General features: G+C 35.4%; 1 protein-coding gene across 1 annotated transcript; it reads left to right on the top strand.

The window, feature by feature from the left end:
- The first annotated feature begins 14,089 nt into the window (after positions 1 to 14,089).
- On the top strand, positions 14,090 to 17,683 carry LOC124449030 (caspase-7-like). The gene is given in 3 exon segments (XM_046999973.1): positions 14,090 to 14,110; positions 14,112 to 14,466; positions 17,050 to 17,683. Coding segments are annotated over 3 exon segments (798 nt in total). The 3' UTR covers positions 17,472 to 17,683.
- The last annotated feature ends 6,290 nt before the right edge of the window (positions 17,684 to 23,973 follow it).

The raw sequence follows: 23,973 nt of genomic DNA, 5'->3' as shown, positions 1-23,973 counted from the left end.
TTGTATATCACTTCATAGGTATGGTTGATATATTTAAACCTATATGATCAGGGGCCTGTTGTATAAAGCTCTTAACTACTTTTTAACTACACTTTCTGCAGTTAAAAAGTAGTAAAATTTAACCATGCGTTTAAGTCGGTTGTTTTAAAAAAGCAGTTAGCTCTAACTGCAGTTAAAAGGTAGTTAAAGTTAACTATGCTATGGAGCTACGGTCTACATTTACAAACATGTAAAGTTAACTATGCTACGGTCTACATTTACAAACATGTAACGATACTCCCGGGTTCAAACCATTTACTTTATGCATGGATGCGTTATCCAGTGTAATATACATATCAGTGGCGCGCACATATAAAATGTACATACGTCGGCAACCTATGTTTAACATATCTATGGTTTGTAGCACGTGTTCAGTGAGTCGTATTATCAAGAGTAATAAAATATTGAGCGCTCTTTTGAAGATTTTGACAAATTGCAATTATAATACGGTTAGTATTTGATTTGTCATGTACTGCTGAGCAATATATTTTATGCCTTTGATTGAGGTTTTAAATTATTGGATCTAACTTGCCAAGCTGGCATAATGGCATTGTGAGGTTGTATCGATGTCTCGTTTACTTTGTGAAAACGTTTTGAAACAACTTCTTGAAACGGATATTTTCTAACGACGTTGTGAACAACGTTGTGGAAAGAAGTTGTAAATGAAAATGTGGACTCAGTTTTCATTCGACCGCGTTTAGACAGTGTAGTATTATCGCTGCGGATAAAGCCACGTTTGCCCAGAAATTCGCTTGTGCAGTGTAAACACAGCCCCTGTTCGGTTACCTTTTCGCATCGTTTTCACTCTTATCTGGAGTAACCTAAACGTAGTGTTAGTACAGTTCTTTCATATTTGGCCAATAATCACCAAAACTTAGTTCTGTTAGGTATTTCTGGTAACAGTTTGTGTTTTCATCTCAAATATCGCAAATACTTCGCCATGATAATTCGGCTATTGTAAGACAATACTGACATTTGGAAGTATATGATCGCGTATTCCTTCTTTTGATTGATAATCATATTATCATTTAACGATGTCATTTTTTAATATTGTTGCCAATGTATTGCCAGGCGGGAAACGGATTCTCAAAATGAATATTAGAGCCCAACAAATAATTTTTAACATAGTCGTATACAATTTGATTTTATGAAACTGATTAAAATAGTTACGTCTCGTCTCTGACTTAAGACATCTTTAGACTAATAAGGAAGTTAACAAGAATTATAGATATAGAGAGAGTTATTGAAATGTACGAGTAAAGACAGTTGCTAGGTTTATAAGACAAATCTTGAGATTTTGCGGTATTATGATTACGAACCACCGAATAAAAGAGTGAAAATGAACGAATAAAACATAACATTACAAATTTTTTGTGAAATAATGTATATCTCACCTCCAAATACAATATTTATTACTTTTTGGGAAATTTTTGGTCCCGCCGGGCGGGAATAGCGGGACTGCTAGCTACGCCACTGACTAAACTCTAATATGAAGAAATGTATTTCATTCAAAACTGACATTGATTTTTATATGAAAAATAAACAAAAAAGCTGTCATATTTTACAATTTCAGTTAAAGAATCTCCGACAAAGTCATGTTAAAACTATTAATTGTTGCAATATTGTATTAATGTCAATATTCTATTATTACCTTACAGATAAATAGTCAAGACATGATAAAAAGGGATCATAATGGGGATGTAAAAAACCCTGAGATTGAATCGGAAAGTACAGACAAAGATAATAAAGGTAAGGTTACTTTGAACAATTATTAATAGCAATAAATTTTAATACACATTAACCATGTAATTATATCAAATCAAATTGTTATGCATTGTAATTGTGAATGATCCCTGAGCTCAATCGCTTGTACATGCTTATATATTCTTGATTAAGATCTAAAATTTGCAAAGAAAACACTTTTTGAAGAAGTGTTTCAATAATAAGCATTGCATTTTGTGTTCCTGTACTTACCTACTCTTTAAGATCATATAAAGGAACAAGAATTTCAGGTTTTGAATATTTTTGATTTCTCATTACTTTGTATCTCAAGTGAGCAATAAACCTTTGGATCAAGAGAATAGAGAAGCTGTGTTTCTGAACAGCGAGCAGTCTAAATCTAATGCCAAGGCACCTCAAAGGAGTAAAGAAAAAAAGATGAAGCGAGAAGGCCAAAAGAGTGGCAGTGTCAAAAAACAAAAAGGTCAGTTTAGTGACTAGACTAGTCATTGATATTTGTTTTTAGTTAAGTTGTCATTAATTATTACTATTATTTATAAATTATTGTAATTATATTATTTAAGACCAAAAATTTTAATCTCTTTTCATTGTAATTTTTTAATGAGGTTATACAATAACCATGGTTAACCATGGTATCATAGGAATGGCGCGCGCGGACTGGGAACGAGTATTACATAGCGCAAGCTACGTTATGCACGTACAAAGCATTAGGTTAATATTATTGACACGTTGCAGTTGAGTACAGAACAAAAACTTTTTTTCAAACATACACACAAGAAAAACAACTCTAAATTCGTCACGAATACGGAGACTTCTTTGCAAGATCAAGCTCAAATGTTCCTGCCCCGTCTGTGGATTGGGCAGCTGCTCATCAGAGCTCCGCAAAGGTATTCAAGCGATCGTGAGAGAGGCAATTTCGAGCGTGGCATCGAACCAACGAGGCACACAAGAAGCGTTTTTTAACAGATAACGGTTAGCCACACATAACGGTTAGCAATAGCGGGCTTGACCAGGCTTTTGTGTGTCCCGGCCGTCTTCCTATTCTATTCTTGCTAAACTTGTGACACAGATAGCTATTGGCCATAAAATTTGTCAGCTTGTCGGAACTAGTACCCGAAATTCTGTCGAAGAACAGACTACCACATTCAAGATTGAAGTTGTCTCAATTGTACCAGCCATATCGCCAATCTCTCGTAAAAAAAAGAAATTCACGATATTCTATCTTGGATTTAGTGCTTTACAAGTTATATCTCAGTAATTTCTGTCCATCACCCCTAACGTTTGCGAGACGTGCTGGCCTATATGGCCCTTATAATTGGAATTTCCAGGCAATTTGGAGGACGGTATTAGTTTAATTACCACCGCGTATTCCGCTTAGAGGCTGCAGCGTCTGGTTTAGCAAATTAGAACCAAGTAAATGCTGATTTGTATCACTACCATACTTTGGTGGCAAAACAACCGCCGCTGAATCAAACCATGAGGGCACGGGAGGCTATTGGGGATCCAAACTCCACAGTCGTTTGTAGATCGTGGAATCAAGTTCATTGCAGCGGCTGCTATGATCGCTGTAGATTTCGCCACCAATGTGATAGAAACGGATGTGTAGGCTCACGCGGACGAGTACATTGCCAAGAATCGGATCGTAAACGGGACCGTAGTCCCCACAACCAGTTCTCAAATGACCTTAAAAGGCGCGTTCAGCGAGAGTGATTTCGAGCAGTCTCTGATACTTAGTCCTAATCTAAACTTTTTGACATTTTATTTCCTACAATTTATAATTTGACTCCTGCAAAAACGCAACAGTTTGCATTACACCTTTCAAATCATCCAGATCGTAACAGAGTCCATTATGTTTTAAATTGCTTCCGCGAAGGTTTCTGACTCGGTGGCTGACCTATTTTATTGGTGTCTTGTTCACAATTGGAATTTGAGTGATTTGCTTCATTATATAGATTATTATTTTACTCTAGGACCACCCGAGTCTGACGTAGGTTCCTCTCGCTCAAAAGCGACTCCTTGTGCTGCTTCGCAAAATGGCATCCCACTTTTGCCAGAAAAATGCGTTGCACCAACCTGTTTAACATTTTTGGGCATTGAACTTGATTCTGTACCTATGACCGCACGGCTTCCATCACAAAATTTCCCTAAATAAGTGGGCCCAAAAGCGATGTTGTAACTTGAAGAAACGACAATCATTTGTTGGTAATCTAAATCATGCATGCGCTGTAATCCCTCATGGAAGAACACCTTTATCAATCGTCTTCTCGACCTATTTAAAGGTCATTCGAGCAAAGATCGCGCTGTATTCGCTTGAACAAACAATGCACGCTTGATATATCCTGGTAGCATGCCCTGTTCCCTTCATGGATACAGCAAGGAACGCCTACCAAATTTTTATCGAACCTTACTTCTTCTACTGTTCTCTTGTATGGGATAAGCTCGGAGATACTCGTAGTGATAGGCTTCAAAACTCCAAAATTGAGCAGCCCGCGTCATAACGTGTTCATCATATGACGTCCCATCTGAACACCTCCATGAGAAATTGTAGTGAGTTAATTTACGTAGTATTCGTCAAAAGCAAAAGCTATTTTTATGTTTAAAACACTTTCCGGTCAAACCTCTCTATATTTACAAGAACTGCTTAGTGATAGTAGATGTCAATACTCCCTCAGAAATTGCTATGGCAAGTTGTTCATTCCAAAACCTAAAACAGATTGTTTAAAGCGATTCTTCTCATATAGTGGAGCTTATCTTTGGAACAGTTTGCCATAGCCACTGAGGTTAACGTCTAATTTAACGGCGTTTAAAAGTGTGCTGCCGTCTACTTTTGGAGATACCCGACTTCTTTATAGCTATCTACCAATTTATCTGGCGGTCAGGGTTATGGAGCATTCCTCCACGGCCAGTGGTTTAACGGGAAATGGTCCCAAGCTCAACTGTCCTTAGGCATTTCTTGCAAAGATTCAACCATTCCCTATCGTTGTTGCATGTTATGTATGGGGTGATAAATTATCGCGAAGCATGTTCCGAGAAACAATAACGGTGTCGCTGATGCCCTCTCGCTTTCATATTCAGGTTTTCTTTGACTTGGTACCGCAAGCTCATCCACAACCAGTGCCTGTCCCACCCACTTTGCGAAGCGACTGAACTCAATGAGTTGAGAGCGGGCTCAATCGTTGATGTTTCAGGGGATTTCCCAAGCTACTCGGCGCAGCTAGGATTCAGCTCAACAGTTTTGCTATTGGTCACAACTTGTGCATCGTGACGGCTCCCCATTACCAGTAGGGAGGAAACTTTCATGCTCTACGTGGCTCGTTTATCTCCATCGACTAAAGCGTCGTCCATCAAAGTTTATCCTGCAGCTGTGCGTTGAAGAAGAGCCCTCTATTGGGAGAGTTGGGACATGTATTGTTGATTGGGCAATATCGTTGATTGGGCAACGTTGATTGGGCAATATCGGTCACATGATCAATTTCCGCCATTTTCGTTCCTAAATTGGAAATTTGAACTAGTGTTGGTATGGCGATTATAACAAGTTTGTTTGTATTTTGAGAAAATAGTTTGATTTTTGAGGGGGATATGGCTGCAATAATTGATTATTTGATAGCTAAAACGTGTAACTATTGATTATTTAACTTGTGGGAAGAGAAGGTTGAGATTTTATGGCTCATATCGAATTTGTAGGTTTGTCTTTACTCAGCTTATTAATTATTTAAGCTTGATTAAAAATTGGATCAGACTCATATGCAATATCAAAGTCCGTACAAACAGTAACATATATAGGAAATAAGACTGTTCTTTAACAATAGAATTGTTTTATACTGCACAAACAATAATTTCCTTTTCGACAAATTACCTCACCAAATAGAAGCCGATACCATTCTGCATTAGAATTCAACTTTAACTATAATCACAGTTTCACAAGCAATAAAGAAATCGACAATTTCACATTAGATTAATAGAATACTAAAGAGCTACTGCATCTAACAAATGTTTTAAGTCCACAATTTTCTTGCAAAAACCTTTGTAATCTGTTTGCATTAAATTTTCTTGCCTGGATCACATTACAAAATATGAACTACCTAAGCAAAATTTCATGACTACAGTGCTTCAAAACAAAATTTTATCCAACTATGGATAACACTGGTTTAATGGCAGGCACAGGTTAAGTCAAAATAAATTATAGCAGCTCAATTGTAAATTCAAAATACTTTTTAGTTGTAGAATAAGATTATTAGTGATGAATTTCTAAAGAATATATTTTTACCAGTTGAATTGCCTCTACGGTTTCGAAATGTAAATATAACCAAAAATGAGCTGCAGTGATTTATTTTGACTTACTTTACCTGCCAAAGCATTGATTCAGATCTGGACGTATTTGTAGTAACGTATGGGAATGTTCACACGCCAAAGACTACCTGTAACCCTAAATGTCTCGTCCAAGATCCGGTGCTTCTTAAAATTTGATGGTTATGATGACTGCTTTCTTTGGGCAGCTTGTTGCGATGGAGTCTTTGGTTTCCTACGTGCTAGCAAGCTCACAGCACCATCAAATATTTTCGTCCACCGACGCCATCGTATCATCAATGGCATTCGCGTTTGTAGGCGGGTTAATCCAAACGTGGTATACAGATGAAATGTTGGAAGATAGATCCATTTCGTGTTGGGTTCACGGTCCTTTTAGAAGCCTCTGGGCAAGCAATAAGAGCTGTTCTCGCATTAATGCGATTCCTACAGATTCGTGGAAGGAAGAATAGACCACTATTTTGCAGGCAAGATGGCAAACCATTGACCATGTCCACTCCAGCATCGTGCCAGCGAAGTGCAATGGAGTAAGCGGGTTTGCCCAGGCAACTTTTAGGCCACAGCTTCCGTATTGTGGCGGCCACGACGGCGGCAGCAGCTGACATACCAGATCACCTAATAAAAGTTATGGGACGTTGGCTTAACAACGCCTACCAACTGTATATTCGCACACCGACATCTGTCAAAGAGACTGTACCAAAGCGCATCGTCACGCAATTGTCATTGCTAACAAGTTAAGATAGCGGCGATTTTCCTTTAATTATTTAGACTTGTAGACATTCTAGCTATTTTATAAACTTTTGTCTTATATGCAAGTTATTGCACTATCAAAAAAAAATAAAAGAAATGTTATTATGGAGGTGATTAGCTTCTCGTGTTTGTCATATATATGCTACTCTTGATACAGTCGACAGAGTAGTCTGACGCTGCGCAAAAATTGAACGCATTACGCCATAATTTCATCGCAAGACTCGTCATTCAAGAGTTGCTTATACGCGCTAGGCTACAGTACCAGCATAATCTTGTAAAAGTCGTCGCTCACCCAGTAATCGCACTCATTACGCTACTATATCAACCGAACCCGACGCTAATACGGCGCTAATTGTGTTGATTTGTGTACGGTCCTGCTACCGTATCTTGGCAAATTTGCCCAACGCATTGCTTCTTGTCAAACACAACTGTAACGGCACAGTATCATATATCGCAGGCTATATGAACGTACATAGCATTAGGTCATCATTATTGCAATGGAGTGCAGAACAAAATACTTTTTATTTTTCTTTTCACCGAATTTGATTCGATGTGATAAGGTGTAGACGGTGGTGGTCAGGCTCTCAATGAGTGGCATCACTTGCGAACCTGAACTCCAAGTTTGTCTAATACAAACTGGCCGCAACCTCCCGTCTGCATCTCACCGTCTGCACACATAGTACATTTAGTGACAACCGATATTACCTGAAATGAATAGACAGTACCATCTTTATTTAACCATGAAAATGCCATACATGATTACATTTCACTTTTTTATGGAGCTTCTATAACCCAGGTGGAAGCAAAACAATGTTTTGCTTTTTGAAGTAAACTAAAGAACAGTTTTATTGCCGTGTATTGTCATGCAAAAGTTCAAAAACATTTAGGGCTTGATTATAATGAGGCGAGCTGGCCCGGATAGCGAGCTAGCCCGATGATTTGAAAGAAGCCATTAACTTCAAGTTTGAAAATTACAACTGTTTGCAAAGCGCCACACGTCATTCCGGTTGTAATTCTCAAATTTGGGCAAATTGGTTGTTTTAATTTCAAATGATTTGCGTAGTTATTAAATCAGAATATTGTGAAATTTCTTGAGATGATTTATCTGATGATAAGTAGTGAATCGTTTCCGTTTGCCAAAATCATTAACGCTTGGCTGAGTTAGCTGTACATTTACAGTTGATAGTTATCATTGCTTCGACTTATTTTCTAACTTAGAAAGCCTCACACTACCCACTACCCCCCTAACTCTGATTTCTGGAACGATGTAAGCTTGAACAGCATGTGTCATATTTTAACCCTACGTGTTCCAATTGTTTTTAGCTTTTTTAATTTAGTGTACAAGCTTTTTTGAAAAGTGTTTCCCGGAAACACATTTCTCAGTCTAAAAGTGGTTATTATTGGCCACAATTTTTCTGTGAGATAAACCATTAGAATTCAAAGTACCTATTCCTCCACAGGTCTTGGAGATCGATCTTGCGCGCTGATGACTTTAGTAATGTTTTCCCACTTTCGTATACACCTTCTCGAAATTAGCATGAGAATTTGGTCCGCCCAAAGCGCACGCGAACGATGTAGCAGTCCCAATTGCAGAATATTTTACGTTTTTTCATTTTTTAATACCCGTTGTCAAATTATGTCATACTTACGTGAGTGGATGGTTAGGTGGAGACGCAGTTAAGCCAGGCTAAGTGCCTGGGAGTTCAGGTTTGTCATTAAATCCGCTCCTTGAGAACCTGCCCACAAAACGTCTGAACCTGATCACACCAATTAATTGGTGGAAAAGGCAAAAAAATTAATGCTGTTTACTCTACAAACGTACTTCGTTAATGACGCGAACCTCACTGTATCCTTATATCTAATACTTCGTGCTAACGGTAGCGGGGTCTCGTCGCCAGATCTGCGCGCCGTTCCTTGACTAATAACCTTTGTTATTGAATAACCTCATTAAATGTTATCTTTTTAAATTTTACAATGCAATTCAACATGTTTGTATTAATTTAAGCTCACATTTCTGCATAATTTATGAGGATCAAACCCTCATCAATGAAAGACAAAGCTGCATAGTCATGGCCACCTTGCCTCCTCTTGCTCATCATAGACCACACTCTGGATTAAAATAGTAGAGTTCAAAATTGTACATGCTAGTAGGACATAACTCTTTATTGTGCAAACGTGTCATTTGGGCAAGACTCAATTCTTTAATTTTACAATAATTTTGAATTTTGCTTGGACCTCTTCGACCATTGTTTGTTTTACAATTACCTTCATAATCGCTTAACATCAGACACTGAACCTACTCTTGAATTTAAATTACATTGAAAAGCTAAACTTATGCAACGAATTTTGAATTTTTTTCCTATTTTTTTCCAAATAAAAAAAAGTAGCAATCCTCACTCTATACTTTAAATCAGAAATAAAATTGGACTTTTCTATCCAAAGTTACGATCGTCCAAATTTGCCATTTTTGACACTTCCTGTGCGAAGCACTGAAATAAGTATAGCTGGAACGCTACCTGTCCCTGTTATGTTGACGCCGTCTCTCCCCAATCTTTTCACGCAAAGAAACACACGGCCAAATAAGTTTTAAAATAATAAAACACATCATTAAAACTTTCAACAAAAACTTCACTTTACAGAATAATAAATCATTTTCGAAGATTCTTAACCAAGGTTAAATATTTTGATTGGATAATGATTCACCGTTTGGAAATGCAGAAAGAAAGGTCTATTTCTTTAACAAAAAAACGTACAGAACAACACAATTGACATTCCGTAAAAAGTAAACATTTTAATAATCTAAACGTTTCGACAAAACGTTTCGTTGTTTATATTTAAAGATATGAATACAACAAATACGAAATCATGAAAAAGTTACACAAGTTTTGCTATGAAGTTTTAGCTTTTAAATTTACAAACCCCTTGATATGATAAAGTCTTCTATAAGAAAGTATTCACTGTTTACACCCCCAATGTTTTTTCTGTTAATAGCGTTTGTTTCCAGTCAATGGACAACTTCTTTCGCTCAAAATCAAATTGCGTTTGTTTGAAAACACGTTCCATTACAGTCCCAATCACAAACTTTTAACTCAAAACCATAAAACAAGAACTTTCTTGTAAATTCGTTTTGTAAACTGCAACCAAAACAAATGAAATAGTCAAATGGCTTTGTTTTCTTCACAACACTCCCGTGAGTGAATCACGAATGAAGCCAAATAAACACACGTGTCTGGAGGTAAAGTCCCGCAAATTTTGGCTTCATCAAAGCAATCTGAAGTTAGCGTACCAGTTATATTCATTTCAATGGTGCAAACTTTCAAATGACCATTTTATTAACTTGTGACGTCATAAATGAAACATACTTCAATAATGGCGTATAGAATTTATAGTAAAATCTCTATCGCGAATAATAAGAACTTTCTCCTGGTGGATAAACTTGTCGAATTTCGCCAATTCAGTGAGAAATGAAAATTAAGATTCTAGCATACGTTTTCTAAAGAAGAATAGACTCACAAAGGACAAGAAAAGGTTAATTTTGTTCGACAACGTTTCATAACTTCGTAGATGTCTTTGCCCAGCGTGTTTTGATGAGTCGTGTTTTGATCTTTGTAAATGTTTCTTTGGCCAAGAAGCTCGAAACGAAAAGAAGAAATATTTGATTCCCACAGTCAATTTGGCTGGAATCGTCTTAACGAAAAGGGGAAATTGGCTTAGCTGAACTACGACGGGTTAGACTTGAATTCACAAGTATTCTTAGAACAGAATTACAATTTTTGTGGAAGAGAAGTCAAAAAATAAAGTCCTTTGACAAAATATGAGTTGGTTTAAAATAATCCAAGCATCATTTGAAATATTGTACCATGAGGATATCAGTATAAACTATGAAATAATGTAAGCATGATAAAACAAGCCTGAAAGTTTTCTTAATACATTGATCCATGAAAAAGTTTTGAGGAATGTTCAGCGTAATGAGGTTGTCAGTAACTTTGTTTGATGTCAAAATAGACATTGTGATCATTAATATTTAAAGTAATCGAGTAGCACACAAATTAAATCAGTACTAGTGTTATATATTATTTAGGTTTGGTTCTGTACAAATTATGTAGTAGAGCTGTTTCTGTTGTGATAATAAAATTAGAATGTCTAATAAACATGACTTAAAATGACCCTAACCATTTAAATATTTTTATGACTGTTTTCATTTTTCCATTTTTTTTATGACTCTATTTATTTACTCTATTTTGTTTTGCGGTGATTTAGTACAGATCGAAGGATTTTTACAGATAAATAATTGAAATTGAAAATTTTAAACAGTACTTTTGGTAATTTATATTTTGCAAATGTATTGTTATCAAAACATAAACAGTGGAATGAGCCTTTTCTGGGCTACAGCTATTAGATAACTTTTACATCTGACATTTATTCTAGCCAAGTAGTAATTAACTTCAGGAGCCTGACTTATTTATTAAGGAATTGAGAGGTACAAAGTTTGTGACAACAGTCCCCATTATCTTTAAACAATGGCTCTGTATTCTTTACACCTGCTCATATTGTATTAGTGAAATTCCCATGTATGTAGTTTAGTATATTTCTTGATGCTGCCCTCTAATGACACTGGATTACTTATGTGTTATTTCTGTAAAGCTCTATTAAAAGTATACCGGCAAAGCCCAAAACTCAAGCAAAATCGAGTTCAATGCGATTTTCCCGCATATTTTCCTTTAAGCGATTCACTTAAGAATCGTGAGATTAATAAGAAGAAAGACCAAAATAAAATCGCATGGATAAAGAATCATCGTGCCATATTTCCAATTTAGACTTACACAACAGAGAAGGTTTCGGACAAAATATCATCTATAAAAGATTATATTTCCAACCATCCGTTTCTAAAATACTTATTCTAACATACTGTAAAAAATGATCGTGTAGGAATTATTTGCAAAGCAAAAAATAAAGTAAACCAAGAGGAATGTGTCGTTGGCCATTTAAATCTATAGTTCGTAAACAAAACGTGTTTCACTTATGACGTCATAACTAATTAACATGGCCACTTGAATTTATGTGCCGCACAATGGAATGCAACAGCACAAATTGCTGTAGTTGCACAAATAAATGGACGAAATTTGGCTAATGCATATTGGGCTATTTTGGATTTTTCCATTTTAAAGAATCATTGTAAACCACAATGCAACTTGTGCTCAAATGATCTTCACAAACATTTAACAGTATAAAAACAAACAGTAGTCCCACTCTATTGAAATTTTTTTGTGTAGCACATATCTTATTACGCATGTGATAAGCATAGTGGCAGCCAGTCAATTGCTTTTTTTGGCCAATATGAGCACTCAGATGGCTAGCTGCAGCCAGTAATCTAATTAAATATACAGCACCAAGTTGCACTATGGGTGGGACTACTGTTTGTTTCTATACTGTGGCCATTTTCTTAGTTGAATAAACAGACAAACGTTGTATCAGCTTGTAATCCGTGCATGTTCTATATGCATCGTTTGTGGACGTATAAAAATTTGTGTCGTTTTTGGTTGTAAAAAGTATTTTTAGATGCTTGCTAGTAATTTTTTTCATAAACATATCTGTTTGGGTGGGCTAATAGTTATCTAACACTATGGCAAGTTCAACGGTTGAAAGGGTAAGACCAAAACTTGTTACTCAAATATACAGTAGCGGATCCAGCGTGAGTCAAATACATAATATATCTGCTTAATTTAAATTCAAAGTACTTTCAGAAAAACACGATTGGTTTTGAATTTTCTAAAGAATATGATTTTACCAATGGATTTGCCTCTATACGGTACTTAGAAGTATAACTTCATGCAAAAATGAGCTACAGTAATTTATTAAACGTACTTTTAGTAGTTCTATAGATATTTTCTGACAACCCTAACTTAAGCATCGCTGCCAGCTTTCGTTAAAAAGTGCTTGATTACCAGTGGCAGCGCCAGGGTGTAAAAACTGGGGTGGACGAAGGAAAGAAAAACTTTTAGGGGTTTTGGGAGCATTCTCACCCCAAAATTTTAGAAATCAAGAATACATAAATGGATAGCGCTATACAGGCTTCGTGCAACCGGCCCCAGGTCTCTAAAATTTGCAAATTTCAAAGTCCACCCCAATCCACCTCGTGGTGCCGCCACTGTTGATTACACCTTCTATGCTTTTTGCTTCCTAAACCCTTTGGCCGAATTCTTCCCCGTGTTTTAACACGACAATATAGGCATCTCGTCTTTCTCATTTCGTGGCTCGTATTTCAAATCTAGAACTTGTCCATTTTCTAATTTCAGCAGTTTTTGTACGCATGATATCATCGATTTCAAGTAGATATTTTAATTTCGTCAATATTTAAGTCGGACGTATAAAACACGTTTTTGGACGGATAACTTTGCATGGGCTTTGTCGGAATAATATCAGTTAATAATCGGATGATGTGACAAAATGTGACCAAGGTATATGATTTCAATATTTAGCAACTTTGTGGGCCACATACTATATCTTTTATTAGGATTCTCCCATGAGTCTAGTCTTAGCTAAATATACGCTTGTTATGTGCATGATCGTCAAAGGGAAAACATAGACGGAAAGATCTTGACTTAAAAAGGCGACATGAAGTGATTAAATTTAGAGGTACCAATCCTAAAAAAGCACAAAAAAGTCAGCCAAACAATTTAGTTGAAGAACTCAAATGCAGCATATTTTACGAAAGAGAGATGTAATCGTGCTAGCTTATGAAGAAAATGCAGACAGTGAGAATAACGTTGGAGAGAAGGGAAGCATGCTGAAACTGACAATGCGTAGCTAGCATGATTTTGCAAAGCAACAATGAAAAATAACCCTTTATTCGTTCTGATACAACAAGAAAATATCTTGCAAATTTCCAAATCTTTGGATGTAACCTTATCTGACTTTAAAGCATCAAACAGAAGGCTAAATCACTTCAAGAATAAAAATTATATCAATATCAATTAAGCTAGACTCATTTCTGGTAAGGCAAGAGGATGATTTTTTCGTCCCGTTGGCCACCGTTATAACGGGGTTCCACTGTTACAGTGAACACTTGACAACATTATTCCTTATGTTATAGACATGTACTTTGTTGTGAAAAAATATTTTTCTGTGAACACGAGAAAATTCAATGCTTCAAGTTTTTTTAAATATATTTATAGTACCGACAGGAAGATACAGAAAAAATAGTCATCAGTTGAAAGAGACGCTTGATTTTCAAAATTATAAGTCTACGTACAAAATGAACAGTCTTCCTCGTGGTTGTGCATTTTATTATAAACAACGAAAAATTTGACCAGCCTTTGAAGTTGTCTGAACGTAATGGAACAAATTTTGATGCAGAAGGTCTTCACAAGCTGTTTAATGCTTTGGAATTTGAATCGCAAATTTACGACAATGTAACCGTTGAGCAAATGAAAAATCTATGCGATCATTACGCAAAAACGTTTAAAGACAATTATGATTGTATCATTTGTGCAATTTTAACCCATGGAAAAGAAGGAAAACTTTATGGTGTCGATGGTACAGTAAAAATAAAAGAGTTAACAGAAAAATTTCAGGTGGAAAAACTCAAAGGGAAGCCGAAATTGTTCTTTTTTCAAGCATGTCAGGGTAAATAATTATGACTTTTTTCGATTATTTTTCTTCATATAATGTTTGTTAAGATGTTTATTTCATGATATCAAGCTGTTTGGAATCAAAACAGTTGAATCGTTTAATGAGTGAAGTGCAATGTTGTCAAGCAAGTGAGGCACATTCTTCCGTAGTTGAAATGAAATTTGTTGGGGGCGTTAATGTGGTCATTGCGTTCTATCTTGCGTTGTTAAGAGATCTTAGGACTATCTGTTTTATGCGTTGCTGTTTTACTGAGCTTGGTAAATTTTTATGCGTATTTAAGTGCCGAAGTCTTCGTTGTCGTCAACGCAGTTTGAAGCTCAATGATGGTCCATAAAGTTTCTGCATTCTTTATCTTCATTTGTGTGTATAACGTGTTCACGTTTAATATAAAGCTATTTTGACTTGTCGGTTTCATTTTGTAAGTTATGACAAATATAAGACTAATCCCTAGTAATATTTCCCAATCTTTCCCTCGATTTTTCTTAGTCCAATAATTTTATCATAATGTCGAAAATGAATAAATTTTTTAAAGACAACATGCTTACACATACAGTGCTGAACATTAGGATTCACTTTAGTATAGCTAGAGCGGATAGGCCACACAATCTTAGAAAGTACGACGTCAAACACAAATAGTTTAGGCAATCAATATATTTTGCCTTTAACTTAACAGTACAAGAAATTACATTCTGAGAGTAGAAAATAGGGCAAGACTGAATGCACGGTGACAGGTTCATATATTGAGACAGGTTCACAGCGTCAAAAACTAGAAAAAAAAAACACATTTAGAAAGCAGAATTAACCGTTACCCGCAATGACTTTTCAGTATTTGTCTGTAGTTAAACATCAAAATCTTGCTTTTTGTTGCTTGAAAATGGCAGACTCCACATTCTGGATGATCGAGAGACCTGAGATAGTATTAGCAGCATTGAAGACAAACACCGGCATGGCCGTCCAAGGAATGTTAATTATAGTGTTACATGATAATCCATAATCATGTAAATTATGGTTATTATTGTTATATACTTAAATATATTATTAGTTAACTAGTTACTGCTCTTTGTAAAATGCCTTACTCATACATGCATGTGTATGTTAACCACAATAACAGGAAAAGCTTACGTATAGGACGTGGTCACCCTATTGACCACAGGCAACGTACGGGACATGGGTAATCAACTGACCACAGTTTAAGCACAAGCGGTTAATCGTACGTCATTGTGCAATCACATATAAGCCGAGAATCGAAAGTTGTAGTTATGTTGGTGCATAGTAGAAGTCCACATCAGAAGAAAGCTCATGTAAAAGAAAACGAACTATTTACGAAGATAACCAAAGAATCCAGATATATATCCAATCCATCAACGAAAGAGTCACTGAAAGTCTGAAAGCAGTTGTCTTAGATAAGTTTGAACATTTACACAATTATATTATAACGTTTATATCAAAATTATTAGTATATTAAATAAATATCTTAAGAATTGACAACAACTTCTCCACAAGCTTTTACTCCTTTTGTTACGAGCAATTGAACCAAAAGCGGCCATTTTATTATTAGTCGGGACGTTCGTAACAAAACTGGGGGCCCACCCGGGAAAGAACTATTTCAAGTTATTCAATTAAGCAGAAGTCAAAACGAAAAGAAAATAGAATCGAAAACAAATCACGATCATTTCAACAACAAAATTTCACGTCAATATTTTATAAACAACAAAAAGAGAAAAATCATTTATTAAAGTAAACTTGTGGACCAGTTGTTTCAACATGTCTGCATTTAAACCAGAAAAGTTTATGGTGGAACCAACATATGAGAACATTTTGAAATTAAGAAAAGATGATTTAAAAGTCTTAGGGAAATATCTTAAGGTCGAATTAAAAGTTCAATGTCTAAAATCGAAATACAGCATGTAATTTTAAAGATTATGCAACGATAAACTCGTTGATGAAACAGTTTTAGAAAACCTAAGTATTTTCATGCAAAATACTAGAGGTGAAGTAGATAGCATTGCTCAAACAGATGTTAGTCAGGAAGAGTCAGACGAAAGACAATGGCAAAGAGAGGAAGAAGAAATAAGGTGGAGAAGAGAACGCGAAAGACTTGAATGGGAGCGTGAATGTGCACGCGAAGAGAGAGCGTTTAAGTTAAGAGAACAGGAGATAGAACTAGAAAAATTAAAACTTCAAGCCACAAATACACATGCTGAACATTCTAGAACAAATTTTGACATAACCAAGCATGTGAGAATGGTTCCACCGTTCCCGGAATTGGAAGTAGACAAGTACTTTTGCATTTTGAAAAGTCGCCGAAAATTGTAAATGGCCCAAAGAAAGTTGGACCATGCTTTTACAAAGCGTTTTGATAGGAAAAGCTAGAGAAATTTTTTCCCAAATGTCTGTAATTGATTCTGCGGATTATGACTTAGTAAAAGATGCGATCCTGAAGGGTTCTGAGTTGGTCCCCGAAGCCTACAGACAAAAATTTCGTGCTATTAGCAAAAATATATCTATAACTCACTTAGAATTTGCATATAGCTAGTTATAAAACAGTTGTTTGATGACTAAACGATATATATAAATATTAAGGTGAGAAGTACATGGAAAGCTGTGATGGAATAGACGGAAAAAGTCGAAGTCAAACGGAAAGTGGCAAAAATTTAGCATTCCACTCACAAGAATTTAGCATTCCAATTGAAGCTGATTTTATGTACGCATATTCAACTGTCCCAGGTTACTTATCTTGGAGAAGTTCTGACCGTGGATCATGGTTCATACAATCTATTATAGAAGTTTTCAGTGAGCACGCTACTTCTATGGACCTGCTGCGCATGATGACTAGAGTAAATGCTGACGTTGCAAAATTAGCTTCGAAGACGGAAGACATAGAGTCAGACAAGAAGAAGCAGATTCCATCTATAGTGTCTCAACTGCGAAAAGATTTTATTTCTTTCCACAAGATCAGCAGCAGAAATAATTGTTGCCAATCCATTATTTTTTCATATAAGTAATCTATGCCTTTGTTGGGAATAAGTTATGTTATTTGAATGTCCTACTGACAGAAAGACAAATTCTCCTTAGTTGTTATAATTTCGTTAACCAATAGGCTTAGAAAAATTTTGATTGATGTTTTGTTGTAAAGGGGTTGAAGAGGGAGTCTGAGTGAGTGAGCAATATATGTATGAGATAAACATTGCATGAGAATAAAATTTCGTTATTCAAAGGCTTGAGTTGTTGCATCTATTCGACATAGTCAAAAGGAATATTGCCTGGGCGACGGGCAAGATTCACAAAAGCATTAAGTATTACATCGCTTTTATCATGATTTCTTTCTTCACATTGTAACTAATGTATTCGTGCACACTGCAGATGAACTGTATTTTTCTTATGATATTTGTCTCTTATATTTTCACTGCTGATAGTGAACTTAAAAAACCTAATTTCATTGTAGTATGAAGCTATTAATGTAATGATTTCATTGTGAAGATTTGATATTCATACTACAATTTTTTTTCATCAAACAATTCGATTTAGTTGTTTTCAGGGCTTTTTATTGGTCATAAAAGTGAAATATTTCAAAAAATATTTTGTTAGTCGTAGTAAACACTTTCGGATAAGTAATACATAGAAAACTATATAGTCAAAATAAAAAGCTTCATAGATCATAAAGACTCATAATCTCTGGTTATACTATGTAAACATTTTCTTATATAATCAACATTAGTTTTCTCAAATCTAAAGAAATGTATTGTATAACTCTCTAATGATTGCATGATCAACGATCATAATTCGAAAAGCCCCAAACATTTGTTTATAATAAGGTCAATAGTAGCATGGCACCTTATGCCCACAGACTTTTTTGTTCATTGAAATATTTTTAAAGCAATGTAAGATTTTGCTGCCATATTACGGCAAAGATTCCCCAAACACTAAAGAATTAAATCATTGCTAAAAGTCCTTCGTCAACAACAATTTTAGAATCATCGTTCTGCTTACCTTGCCACATTGACACAAATCGCGCATCACATACTTGCATAAATTCACTTTTATGTTAACAGCAGCGATTACACTTCAGCTATGCTTTACTTATGATTTTAGATGTAAATTTCGATAGCTATCGGTCCGGGCACTCGGCTTATCGGTCAAGGTAATTCCAGATTGTCCACTGATCTGGCTTTTAATCAATGGAATGGCTTAAATGAGCGTTTTTAAACTCCCTTATCCCTCAAACCAGTCGAGCAAGCCCGCTTATCAATCAGTCAGGTTATATAATTCCAGATAATTTAAAATCCATTGAACTACTTACTACCGAAATTTGTATATAAGTTTTCAGGTATAAAACAGAGTTGTGTCAATGAAATTTGAACGATAATGAATCGGAAAATAAAATGATTACAAAAGTTGTAATCATTAAATTTGATAAAGTTTTGAACTATAAACATCAGTTAAGTGACTGATTTGACATATCCTAGATTCACTCCTAGACTCAACAGATTTGATATTTACCACAAAATATAGTCACTTCTGCACCGACAAACAACAGCAGATCTTATGTGAACAGCAGATCTTATGTAAACAGCAGACCTTATGTAAACACAGATACAATGCATTTCTTCACTTGTATCTGTTCTTCTCAACCAACACAAGAGCTATTCAAACATACTAGTTACAATAATTCCACCCAGACGTGGCACCTGTTCAATATTCATTTTGAGAATCCGTTTCCCGCCTGGCACTACATTGGCAACAATATTAAAAAATGACATCGTTAAATGATTATGATACGATTATCAATCAAAAGAAGGAATACGCGATCATATACTTCCAAATGTCAGTATTGTCTTACAATAACCAAATTATCATGGCGAAGTATTTGCGATATTTGAGATGAATACACAAACTGTTACCAGAAATTCCCAACAGAACTAAGTTTTGATGATTATTGGCCAAATGTGAAAGAACTGTACTAACACTAAATTTAGGTTACTCCAGATAAGAGTGAAAACGATGCGAAAAGGTAACCGAACAGGGGCTGTGTTTACACTGCACGAGGCCGATCGAAGCGAATTTCTGGGCAAACGTGGCTTTATCCGCAGCGATAATACTACACTGTCTAAACGCGGTCGAATGAAAACTGAGTCCACATTTTCATTTACAACTTCCTTCCACAACGTTGTTCACAACGTCGTCAGCAAATATCCGTTTCAAGAAGTTGTTTCAAAACGTTTTCACAAAGTAAACGAGACATCGATACAACCTCACAATGCTATTATGCAAGCTTGGCAAGTTAGATCCAATAATTTAAAACCTCAATCAAAGGCATAAAATATATTGCTCAGCAGTACATGACAAATCAAATACTAACCGTATTATAATTGCAATTTGTCAAAATCTTCAAAAGAGCGCTCAATATTTTATTACTCTTGATAATACGACTCACTGAACACGTGCTACAAACCATAGATATGTTAAACATAGGTTGCCGACGTATGTACATGTTAAATGTGCGCGCCACTGATATGTATATTACACTGGATAACGCATCCATGTATAAAGTAAATGGTTTGAACCCGGGAGTATCGTTACATGTTTGTAAATGTAGACCGTAGCATAGTTAACTTTACATGTTTGTAAATGTAGACCGTAGCTCCATAGCATAGTTAACTTTAACTACCTTTTAACTGCAGTTAGAGCTAACTACTTTTAAAACAAACGACTTAAACGCGTGGTTAATTTTACTACTTTTAACTGCAAAAGTGTAGTTAAAAAGTAGTTAAGAGCTTTATACAACAGGCCCCTGATCATATAGGTTTAAATATATCAACCATACCTATGAAGAGATATACAAAATTTTTCAATATAGGCATGTTGGGTATTAGTTTCACAATTTTTGTTGTAAATTAGTGAGACCTCCTCTAATGTCACGTGTACTTGTGCAGGGGAGGGCACACATACCTGATAAATCACTTGCAAAGCATTGCATTATTTCATCTTCAGGTACCATTTCTTTTAATATATTACACAATGATTTTAGTAGTTTCAGCGCAATGGTTTTGAAATTTTCCACACTATGTTGTTTCAACGCTTTTAGAACGGCTCTTGTAAATTTGCCAGTACCTGCACCGAATTCAGATTGTAATCTCGACGAGTCTTTTGGTACAAATTAGAGATTTCGGGATCAGATTATGCTCAGAATCATTTATATTCTCCAATCGTTGTAAGCACATCGAAGTTGATGATTTAATAATGACATTTTTGTGGCAGTTAATATCTAACATGATTCGTCAATTTTAACGTGTGATCTGTGTCCCATCCCTAGACTTTAGAAGTAAGCATCCAGGCGCGAAACTAGAACGCTAATTGGGGTATATATATTCATATATTCAGCTCTGCCCAGCTGATTTCTTTTGTTTGTTTATATATACAAATTTAATTTGCTGAAATGATTTTATGAATGTTGAAAATTGCAACCTTCAGGAATTTTTTGCGAACACTTAATCAGTATGTTAATGAGCTGTGACGTAGTTAACTGAGCACGTATAAACGACATTTTGTTTTATTGTGGGTAGCCACTGCGCATGTGCGTATTCCTATTTCATTCGCTCGATTGATTCTGAACGAAACTTTCCTTAGACAAAGCAAAAATTTGTGTCAATTACAGTTCTAATAATATGCATGAAAAAAGCTCCCAATTCTGATTGGTTAAGACCAGTGCAATATATCGTAAACAGCAGTGTAAAAATGTGAAACAAAGTACAAAAAAAGAGGAAATACAGTGCAATTTAGTTTTGAAGACTGTGCTCCGGATAGGTTAGTCAGACAAAGAAGTGATCTAAGAGCCAATCATATTAAAACATTTTGAAGGCGGGAAAGTTAAAGTATTGTAAACAAAGCAATTACAACGGCAGGCGTGAGTTTTAAGTAGATTTTCTATGGCTGACGAGTTTACAGTTCACTGATTACAAAGTGTTTCTACATGAAAATATGAACACTGCTAACAGTAGATACCTTGTACTAGCGGTGTGTTGCAAGCTACGGTGTTATGAACTGTAAGATTTGATGGAATTGAAAATACAATCCAGTCGATATTAATAACTTGCCGGCTAAAATGTACGTACGTTGCTAAAAGAGTTAAAAATCAACAGAATTCAATTGAGAAATTGAATAAGCATATAGCTTCTCGTGCAAATGCTATTACCTATACTAATTAATTATTCAAGTTACTAAGCTTACTATACGATAGATTGCTACGCAATAACTTGTTGTTATGAGCGCTCATTTGTGCGTCCGCACGTTGTACAGAAAATCAAAAAGAAATAATTTGCAAAAACCTTTTCAAGCAGACAATTTGAAAGAGATTAAATTGTACACACTTAAGATGAAATTAGAAACAAGAAGAATAATTTTTGCACTGAGATATACAGCAAAAATTGTTTTGGCGTACAAATTAATCGCCATGAAAGTGTTTTTACCATACTTGTATTGTCTTACAAAGAGTTTAACATGTTCATGTTCGGAGAGATATTTAGATTACTCACCTTTTTTTTGCTTGTTGCGATGATGAATTTATCGCCCATCCTTTCTTTTCTAGAAGATACTCCATTTCGACTGAGTTTTGAAAAATCAGCACAATGAACAAAGTGTAGAGGAAATTCATAACTAAAACAAAATGTAATATTTTATAAGTTTCTTCACTCATAATAATACATTCAGCCGCAAAGGGTTGCCTAAATCTTTCTGCTCTAAAATTTCCACCCTCAAATTTTTATCTCGAGGAATCAATAATTTGAAGATTGAGCTCTTAATAACCAAGCGTGATGTAACGGAGAGATATCGCACCAAGTCTAACGATTTATTTACCTGCAGCATGTTATAGGAAAATTGATTAATTACTTGGGCTCTCAGTGTTCCACTCTCATGCAGTAGTTCAAGAATCACTTCACCGAACTTCTTCTTTTTATTGTTTTAAATAGAATTACCACAAAATCATCTAAATCTTCTCTTCTCTTTATTTTTGTACCTAAAGCCCAAAATCTAAATAATGGACCATGGGAACACGGTTCTTACCCTCCCCTCCCACCCAATGAGCAATGATAATGCACTTGCAAAAAGACGAAATTAGGGTAGACATTAGGAGGAAGGAATTGCATAGTTCACTACCTACATTTTTTGTTTTCTAAGCTAAACAATAAAAAATAACGCCTCTAGAGACTACAGTGGTTACTAAACTCATTTTGACATTTTCATTTAAGTATTTACTTGCGTGTTAACGTGCTTGTTGTGCTAAGGAAAATATTTTCCTAAATAAATATTTTCCCCAATTGCTTATGAAGTAAGAAAAGCGACAAATTCTTATGTTTATCTTACATAATAGAAGGGCTATAGACATTGAGAACTTGGTTTAACACTTTGTTGACATGTCATAAAAAGAATGAATTTAGCATAAGAATACCACATATTGTAGACGACCTCAAGATTCTGTTTGAAGTATTACTATATAAGATACTAATATTGTTTCACTAATGCTGATTTCCTGCGATTAGTTACTTACAACGTTGTCCTTATTAACCCTAGTAAAATTTTCTCACAATGGAAGAAATTTGTAAATCGAGTTTAAATATATTAATAGCAGGAGCCTTGTGTAAGTAATTATTAAAAAAATTACGTTTTTCCCGTAGCAAATAGCTTACAAAATTGTGCAAATTACACCACAAAATCACAAAAATCACAATTGCATCAAGGAATTTCACAATTGGAGCATATTTGATCCCTCTACAAAGGTTCACATCATTGGCCTTTAAAAGTATAGGTGCAATTATGAGAAAAAATTGATCGTATAAAACTCAAACGACATTCATCTGAATTCTGGTGGGTGCTCATTTTTGGCACAAAAATGTATCAAAACAAAAAATAAAAAGTTATTGGTACCATCAATTCAAATTTGACTAAAATCTACTTGATATCTTCGCTTTACATTCTGCTTTAAGCGGCAAATAACTGCGGCGATATTTCAACACACGCACAGTCTGCCATGTATTAAAATATCTAAAGGTTCGTCAGTGTTTTACTATACAGCACTTCAAGAGTCATCTCACCTTACTTGTTTTTTCTTTAATTAGGCACACGAGACACTTCACTAATTTTTGTTCCTTTTATTCTTTTATCTTCTCTTCACCTCAAATGCCATGAGATTAAAATTACTGGATTGATCATATGAAATTCAAACGACATGCACGTGAAAGCTGATTTTTGCACTTTGTATTTTGCTATCCAGGCTTCGTGCAACAGGCCCCTGGTATTTTGGCGATTTAACGTATTCGTGTGGACCTTTGCGCCAGTGATTGTGTGGACCATTGAGTCTCTATAATAACAAGATATATTGAGTTCTATATAATATTGAGTACAATATATATTGAGTTCTATAGTTCAATAGTGTGGACCAGTAAATGCGATTTCAAATTTGAAACGATACGCGTGTTGTGGACGCATTTTGTTAAAAACGGAAAAATGTTC

Source organism: Xenia sp. Carnegie-2017, unplaced genomic scaffold (genome assembly GCF_021976095.1).
Source record: "Xenia sp. Carnegie-2017 unplaced genomic scaffold, XeniaSp_v1 HiC_scaffold_23, whole genome shotgun sequence".
NCBI lineage: Eukaryota > Metazoa > Cnidaria > Anthozoa > Malacalcyonacea > Xeniidae > Xenia > Xenia sp. Carnegie-2017.
Note: the sequence above shows the minus strand (reverse complement) of the source record. Positions and strands in the feature narration are given on the sequence as shown.